At 36.0% G+C, this 9528-nt stretch overlaps 1 protein-coding gene across 1 annotated transcript; it reads left to right on the top strand.

Moving 5' to 3' along the window:
• Nucleotides 1-121: 121 nt before the first annotated feature.
• On the top strand, nt 122-8322 carry LOC107286919 (RE1-silencing transcription factor; the record flags this gene model as incomplete). The annotated part of the gene is given in 2 exon segments (XM_015815362.1): nt 122-205; nt 3953-8322. Coding segments are annotated over 2 exon segments (1743 nt in total). The 3' UTR covers nt 5635-8322.
• Between the last annotated feature and the right edge of the window lie 1206 nt (nt 8323-9528).

Below are 9528 nucleotides of genomic sequence, written 5' to 3'. Positions count from 1 at the left end.
TTTATGTTTGAAGTATTTGCCAGCTATATTGGTCTCTGGGAAAATAATTTTGACCCAGTACAGTAATTTAATTTTCTATGACAACGTATTTTATACTTGATTTAATGCTCTGTTTTCACAGGCGAGCGTCCCTATCGATGTTCCATGTGCCCTTATTCAAGTTCTCAGAAGACTCATTTAACGAGACATATGCGTACTCATTCAGGTTGGTAAAAAGGCAGTTCAAAAGAGTTATGATGGTATTTTAGTCACATGCAGCATTTTACAGAGTTTTCCACCTTAAACTATTAAATGCTGAAAGCTAGCAATGCAGGACTGTATGAACTAAGAAAAAAGCAAAACAAAAAGCAGGCTGTTATTTTGTAGTGCTAATCTCTGTTAAGTATTACGTATGTTTGTTGATGCTCAGACTAAGCCTTATTAGGAAAATGAATGTTAATTTTTGGTTAGAGGCAAAGTTCAAGCTGCATTATTCTTATTTTCTCAAATCCTATAGAAAATTATATTCACTATTTTAGGATCTATTCAGTTTTATATATTTTATGCATCAGAACATATGAAGTGCTTTCTAAAGCAGGAGGGTGATAGACATATTTTGTGCCTACATTTGTTTTTGAGTCTTCCTCTTCTTGAAGATGCTTTCCTCTAATTTCCAAACTTTTTTTAAAGGAATTTTTATGCTGTTTTTATTTTTAAAAATGTGATGATTGTTCAAAACACTTATTTGTCTTAGATTACTGTTGGGAGAATTGTTGGGAGTAAAGTCTTCATCCTGGTTCATCCAAGCCGGGGATAAATAAGCAACATGGCGACTGCTTTGGGAAGATGGTTACAGTTTATTGAAGAAGCAGAAAGATGGTTCTTGCAGGAAAGACCAGAGGAGAGAAGGGGCTTACCACATGGGCAAGGGGTTTTTATGCCCTCTCTAGCCTTTTGTTTGGAATAGTTTCCTGTTCCTGTGGCATGAACTTTGAGGATATTTCCTGTGTCACATATTCTGACCTGAGTCTAGGTGTGCCTCTGGTATACTTGATGGTAATGGGTTAGTCCTATTATGTCCCAAAAGTCATATCCTGCTTCCCTGGGGCTGGGCTAATAACTCTTAGAGTTTGGGTGAGGTATGCAGATTTTAGGTCTTTGTCTTCTGGCTCCAGCTTTCCTGATAGTTTTACATTTGCATTTGTATAGGGCTGGCTGTTACTTGGAGACAGAGAGATTTGGGGGCTGGATTGGTTTCTGCTTTTAAAAATCCTTTTGAGGAAAAATATATTTTTCTGCCCTTTTAATATTTCCTTTTCTGGGGGGATCTGACTTCCCACATTACTTTAATTGGTTAAAGTAAGGGCTAGCAACCTGTCAGGTCGCTGGTCCTTCCAAAGCTCACTTGAAATCTTAAAGGCTTGCCAAAGCTTGTGAATTGTTAGTGATATTGAGAAATTAATTCTATTTTAATTCAGTTCAGGTTTTGGGAAGCCTTGGTTATCATGTGGATTGTTGGAAGGTCTGACATTTGAGGATACCAAGTTGCTGATCTTATCTTATTATATATCATATCATGTATGAATTGATTATCCTGTAAAATAATGCGTTATTGAAAAGGTCTTCTGAGGAAAAAAAAAACCTATTCTAGAAAGAGTATAAAAGTAACAGTTACTGATGCAGCAGCAGTTTCTGTAGCCTGGCCCTTCGATTCTTTGTTGACCCACATAGCCTTTGTTTAACAGCCGTTTGCTTTTTAGAGTAGGAAGCCAATCCATTATGGGGATATAGAGATGCTGTGCTATACAGAATTGAGTGGATGGTATATAGCATGCTATCAGTGATATGTGTAGTAGCAATGCAGTGCAGAAAGGCTAAGCCCCTTTTTCCATTTTGGCACTGTACAAGAGAGTTGGTAATCTCTACTACCTGGTACTCAGTGTAATCCACAGCTCACTAGGTAATAGTGCAACCCATTGCCTTCTTGCATATCTTCCAAAGCTTAAGATTAAATGCAAAGAATGCTCATGAGCCTGGATCAATGAAGCCTTGAATAGAGCTTGCTTAGTTAGAACACTAGTTTTAGGGGTTAGGAAGGAAACCAATTTGAAGCCTGTGAGCAATATTTTTAACTCTTATTGCTTAATCCACAGGATGTTTTTTGAACTTTGATGTTGTGTTTGTACTTGTATGCATTTTCTTTTGGATTGTCTGTGTCACTCAGCTAAACATATAACAGTACTGATAGCTGAAATCTATGCCCAAAGTTAGGGCCAGTGTAGCACTTCCATAGCCATGTGATGAAAATTCGAGCCCTTGGCAGCCTGCCCCTACTTATGACTACAGAAGTGCTTCAATTTCCCCATCATCTTCCCCATCTATGCTCTTCTATCCCTCTACATTCCGTGTCTCCCGTTGTCCAAGCTAACCTTTGCCATTTTCTTGCTTCTGCTGCTGACCAAGCATGCCCTTGTGAGGCAGCTGCTGACTGCACCAGGCCTTCCATAGGCCGTGTGTGGTCTTCTCCAAATCATGTGAGGCCTAGTGAGGTTTTGAAGCCTTCCAAAGACTTACGAGAAGGCCCTTCATGAGCTGGCAAGGCTGCATGTTGTTTGGAGAATTGTGCAAATGGCCTTGGAAGGCCTACCATGGCCAGCAGCAAATGGCCAGGCTTGGACATGCCTTGTCAGCAACAGGACAAAAAAGACAATGAAGGTCAGTTGGCATGGTGGAATACAGGGCAGCGAAGGTCTTCTGGCAGGGATGGGAGGGCAGCTGCTTTGCTCTGCCCTGTTGGAGCTTCCTGGGGATTTGATGTTTCCCTGGGTGTTCAATGCTTTCTGAATACTGGGTGTTTTGCACTCTGCTGTGGACATTTCCTGGGCATTTGGCACTTCTCAGGATGTGGTGCCTTTACACCACACTGGTGGGCCAAGCTGGGGTGATTAAGGCTTCCGGGGTGGCTGTGGCTTCTTTCCCTAGTTTCCCTGTACTCGCACTGCACTATAACACCCTCCCCCAGTTGCACACGGCCTCCCCCAGCCTCCCCGAATCCCCTGAAGTGCCCCCACTCAGTCTACTTAGGACTCCCTCTGCTTAACAACCAGTGATTCTCGTTTAATAATTGCATGTGATATCTCATTTTATGACTTCACTTAGCATCATAAATTCCAGTCCAGTTGTGGTTGTAACTATCTGTATTGACTGCTACTTGTAGCAGTTTATTATAAACATTCCTTATTGTTCTTTCAATTTTATTGTTCAAATGTGAGTGTTATTGTGTATTTGGGAGAATAGCGCCAGAAGAGTGATAGAAGCATGCTTGAGGGAAACAACATTTTTATAAATACAATACACAAACAAACCCCCAAATCATTTATCCTATTCAGTTTGCTCAACTACATAATTTTGCAAACATTTTGTAACAATATGAAAGTTAAATTGCAGCAGCAAAAATCAGTATGTTTAACATTCCTTTTTGTTGTCAGCTTATCCATCATTTTTGCTCAGAATAATAAAGTAAAATACACTGATTATCCAAATGGTTTGATTTACATTCAAAATATTACAATATTATGCTGCCAGCAGTGGGTTGGGGGAACTGTTTTTCCTTCATGAGAGTATATTCTCTTTGGGGATGTGTACAATAATTTTGTAAGATAACTATTCATCTATAATTTCCATTTTTCTACATTGCCTTCAATGGACCAGTTTGGTTTGGATTCCAAATGCTAATAATACTGTAGAGTGATCTTCTGGTATGTATATAACATAGATGGAATGTCTAATGATTTCTTGCATGTTTGTTTTCTTTCTTGTATTTTGTTGCTTTTTTGTGAACATGTTAAGTGGAAAATCAAATTATTCTTAAATGCAAGAAGTTCAATAGCATGATGAACTGTATAAATCTGTAGCTGTACATAATTTATGATTTGCAATGTAATGGTTAGTAATTGCTTCTTCCTTGCTTTAGGTGAGAAACCATTCAAATGTGAACAGTGCAGCTATGTGGCATCAAACCAGCATGAAGTGACTCGACATGCAAGGCAGGTTCATGATGGGCCCAAACCATTGGCTTGTCCCCACTGTGATTACAAAACAGCTGACAGAAGCAATTTCAAGAAGCATGTTGAACTCCATGTCAGCCCTCGTCAATTCCTTTGCCCAGTTTGTGAATATGCTGCATCCAAGAAATGTAACTTGCAGTATCACATCAAATCCAGACATCCAGACTGCTGTGATATCACAATGGATGTCTCAAAAGTAAGATTAAGAACTAAAAAGAATGAGGTTAACACTTCTGAGAACATTAACACTGAGAATAAAGTAGAACAAGAACAAACAAAGAAAGAGTTGACTGAAAAGAAAAATGAGAGAGTTGTAAAGGAGGAGAAGAAAGAGAGTTTGTCAAAAGAGAAGAAACCAACTAGTACTGCGAGCGTAGGCCAGATCACAACAAGAAGCCGCAAAATAGTTGATGAAAGAAAAGAAGAAAATGTGAAAATTGAAAAAACTAATAAAACTAAGAAGGCAAAAAGGAAAGCAGAGAATAGCTCTATTTCATTGACAAAAGATTTATCAACAGATATTGACGTAATAGTGAGAAAGAAAAAGAAAACCGAAAAACTACAACCTAAGAGTCAGGGTGAAAGCAAATTGGAGGTGACCAAAAAGTCAAATACTTGCCTTAAAAAAAACAAAAAAAGGAAATATTTGAAGAATAAAGCTGCTAAGAACAATAACATTTCTGACAGCAAAAAGATCGCAGATGAAGCTTCTGTTCCTAAGGAATGTTTTCTTATCCATGAAAGACAAAGGAAGTCATCTAATACTTCTTCCAGTGAGCAGGAACCTGTGCTTCTCATTGATGGAGAGAATCAATTTGCACCTGAAAATAATGTACATCAAGAGATACATGAACAGCACATAGATACAAATATCCCAGTAGAGATGAAAAACCAAGAAATACTTACAGAACAAGAGGAGATTGCAAAAGCTGTTTCAGAGAATAATACTGAAACAGGACTGGCAGTTATGCCTGGGACCAGCTCTGTGGATTCAAATACCACCATGGAAAAAGAAGCAAAGGACATTTTACCAGATTTATGCCAAGATATTCAGATGACACAAACCTGTGAGATGGAAAGTGTGACTGATCCAGATTTAGTACAAGAAATACGGTCAGTGCAAACATGTGACAAAGAGAGAATGAATAAAGCACATCCAGAAGATGTTTGTTCTATGAAACAATTAAAGGCTGAAGACCTAGCAGGAGCTCAACCTCACCAAAAACCAGAAAAACTTGAACAAAATACTGGAGCAGATTTGGCTTCATCATCACCAAGTGGCACAATAGTGAATGAAAATCAGGATGTGGAAGAGGATGAAGGTATCCATAGTCATGATGGCAGCGATATAAGTGACAACATATCAGAAGGCAGTGATGATTCTGGATTAAATGGTGCTCGGACGGCCCAAGAAAAAACAGGTCAGAAATCACCCCAAGAAGTAGCAGAGGCTAAAGCTACAAAGGAGAACTATGTGTGTATATTTTGTGACCGATCATTTAAAAAAAAGGGTGAATACAGTAAGCATCTGAACCGACATTTGGTAAATGTATACTATCTTGAGAAGGCAACAAAGGAGCAAGATTAACCAAACAGTTTAATGACAATTTATTCCTTTTTGTAAAATCCTCTAGAGCTTAGGTACAGTTCTTGTAGAATCTTTGCTTAAGCTCAGTTTGCTTTTACTATTAAGTTGTTGGTTGGTTATTTCCCCCGACCTTTGAAGAAATGTTGAACTAATTAACTATTTGTTTCTCTTTGATTAGAGAAGGCAAATAGGGTATGAAATGTTGTGGCTTACAAAGGTGACAAAAGTCTTTGGGATACAGCCCTTGAATCACTTGTGTGTTTCTGTTGATTTGCAACAGATATATATGTACAACTTCATAGGTTTAGGAATGGACAGCCCAGGGCAACGTTCATGGGAGTTGCTCCTGTACAAGCTCTTTAGGAATGAGCTGAAAATGCATAGAAGTATGCAAAACTACGCTCATGCTCTTGCAGAGGTCTGTTTATTTCCATGGAGCTTGAATTGTAGATGGTACCAGTTGATTAAGCCCCAAGTCTGTTCCTGTCTATTTAATACATTGCAAGGAGAAAGTTTAACCTGAAAAAGTCTCAGGCGTATTCTGCTCCTCTCTTTCCCTTAATGGAGAAAATGAAATAACCAGAGTTTACTTCAACGTGCTATATTTTTGATCACCTACTAGAACTGCTTCTTGAGTCCCATTTATGCACACTTACCACAGTATGGAAATTCATGCAGTTCTGTGCCATTGCAATAGGTGAACACCAGAACTATATGGATAAGAACAATTGTTGAATATATCTGATGTGTTCAAATGTGCCCATACGTTTCTGATGATCAGAATACTGCCAGTCCACAAATGGGGATGTTCTAGATATAGATTATATGATCAGGGAATACCAATTTTAATACATTAACAGCTTATTCCATGCAGAACCTCTTCCTTAAAAGATGAGCATGAATTCTGGATACAAAATCCTGAGGTTGCTTAATAACTCTTTGAAAATTTGCCAAGTACCCAGGCCATCTTTGCTAACAAAGTTGTTATATAAATGGAATCTTAGAAATAAAAAATATATAACGTTGATGCTCCTAGTAGAATCTGTTTTGGTTCTTGTTTATCTTAATGTATTGGTAGGGTGAGTGCTTAAAAAAACTCAGCTGTACAAGAAACACAGTAGCTTATTTTGTAAAAAGAGCACTTTTGGAAAAAATGAGGTTCATTAGCGGTAAAAAAAAATTCATGAACGTATTTTTAATTTGCATATACATTTCAGGTCCCCCAATCATGATCAGCAAGCCAAAATCTTGAAGTTCTTTCCATCTATTGATTGGTGAATCCATAATTTGGTAAATACTTCTTTAAAACAAGGTCATTTCCTTTTGTGCTTTAAGACAAGAAAAATGTTGCACATAATTGTTTTTATTTTTACCTATGCAGTTTAAATCTTTAGGAGTTTTAGTATTTTTGTTGTATATGTACATTTTATATATGCATGTTTAGTTTTGTTAAATCAGTTTCTTCCCTTAAGGTTGACACTTTCAGGTTTGTTGCTTATCATGGCCAGTATTCTCTGCTTCTTTTGACTGTAACTTTCTGATTCTATATTGGTTGGTATGGTTTTTTTTAAAAAAGGTAACAGGCCTATAAAATTGCTTTATTAATTACATCATTTTGGACAAATATTTCTGTATATTTCTGATTTAACTATGTTAGAGTTGTACAAATAAGTCACATGTTCCTATTAGCTTCAATAGAACTGCACGATGTCTTTATAGGGGTTCTCTCTAATGAAAATTGGGAACTTATCCTTCCTTTAAGAAGGCTATTTAAACTTAAATCTCTATATAAGTTTACATTTAAAGAGCTTTCTTCATTAGAAGAATTATGGACCCAGCCCATTGTTATTTGTATATATTCTGTTTTAATACAGATAATACTTCTGCTTTTTTGCATTACAAATATTTTTGCCATGCTTCTTCATTTCTTGGTGAAATTAAAAGTATTAATAGAAGTACTTACTTGGTTTTAAGACATTGCTAGCATTATAAATGAAATATCCATTGTAATGAATAATTAATTATCACAAAAATAAAAGGCTTGGACCATAGCTCATATTACATTATGCTTTTTCCCAATGTGCATTTATTTCAGTGAGTGTTAATTATACTCTGTTATACTCTGAAATTGCCTTGATAGAATCAAATCGCTCATTTCAAAGTCCAATAAATAAAAAAAATCCTGGTAAGCAACAAACCTTGAAAATGTCAGTTGTAAAAATTTCCATTTGCATTAAATCAAGTTCTAATCACCCATTGATCCTTTTTTATAATTCACATAAAGAAAAATTGAAATGATCAGATATCTGAAGAATAAATGTTCAGGCACAGGGAGAGAAGCACAACTTTATTTTAAAGACTTTATTAACAGGTAAGATTTGCTTGAATGTTTTGAAAACACAATGAAAAGCTACAGATAGCAAAACTGAGCATGCAACCTTTCATTCTTCTTCATTTTCAAATAATTTTTCTTTTTGTAAATTTATAGATGTAAGTGTGATTTCCAATACAGCAAATTAGCAGATACGAAAACTTGCATTGTCAAAGTCCACAATCTGCTGCAAAGCCCCATTGCTGTGTTCTTGAATTTTTTTTTGGTTCATGTCTTACTGTGTATGCATGAGAATCTCTTGATTATATCTCCAGATGGCTAACAAGAGACTTATTTGCTGCTTCAAAAATATTGAAACAAACTATAATATTTAATTTTTTCCCTTGAAGAAAACTGATCTTGCATTATAGTTTGGATTATATTTAATTTTTCCATATTCCCTTCTCTTTTTTCCTGGAAATGTTTATAGCTATTTCAACATAATTAGGCTGAATTGAGAAACCTAACACTTTTGTATAGGTGTGGATGGCAGATTTGCAATAGAGGCCAAAGATCTGAGAGAGAAAAACCCTTTTGGGCAAAAACAAATTGTGTAATGTTAGTTATTTGTGTGTGGAAAACTATGTCAAAACTTACTTCGCTGTGACAATCATTGTCAACTGAGAATCAAGTTGCAACTATATTTATGTTGATCCATTAAACATTGCGGAATTGTCTTCCTAACCAGTTAGCTAAAGTAGCATTATTCACAGTTCTGTTGACGGATGTAAAATATTGTTGTTTTATATGAGGGTTGGACAGAGACTGGAAACTCCATTACTCTGTGGATTTTTTTAAATGTCTTCCTATTTTAAGAGAGATACTTCCATTTTGTAAGAGCCTTTGTGGCCTTGGCCTACATTACTAGCAATTTTCTTAAACCAAGTTGGTTAGAGAAAAAAAGGCAGATATGTAGTAGTAATAGTGTTAATCACATCAGATAACTTGATGTTAAAATGATATATGACTTGAAATAGGTACTAGAAAATGATTAGAGATAAAGGTTTCACAGTAGAAGGGATTAGAAAATAGTGCCTGTATTCTTGAGCATGAGAATGCAAAGGAATGAAGTGTTAAAAGAACAAATATGCCAGTGATATTATGATGTGTCTTGAGATTTATTGGCTTTATAACTATCATAAATCCCAATATATTATTACCTGTTGTCTGTTTAGAAAAAGACAGAATTACATGTTTTAAAATATACCAGTAAAAGATGAAATGTCACTCCTATCTTCATGTTAGATGTAGCTAATGGATGAATAAATTAGGAATAAAAGTATATATAACATAATATATGTTTGCTTAAGGTAGTTATTTCTTAAATTGAACATTAAGATAATAAGGATTTGGATTTTTTTTCCAGCTTCTATACTAAAAGAAGGCTTCTTATAGCAGCAGTGCATATTGCAACATCTCAACTTGACAAATACTTTAGTATGTCATGTTGAGCACTATAGATAGTAGCACTGTTAGTGTTTGTGGATACAAATACTTAAATTAAATTCTACAAGTAAATTAAA

This window comes from Protobothrops mucrosquamatus, unplaced genomic scaffold, assembly GCF_001527695.2.
Source record: "Protobothrops mucrosquamatus isolate PMUCROS unplaced genomic scaffold, P.Mucros_1.0 scaffold337, whole genome shotgun sequence".
Taxonomy (NCBI): Eukaryota; Metazoa; Chordata; class Lepidosauria; order Squamata; family Viperidae; genus Protobothrops; species Protobothrops mucrosquamatus.
This window is presented reverse-complemented; position numbering and strand designations above follow the sequence as displayed.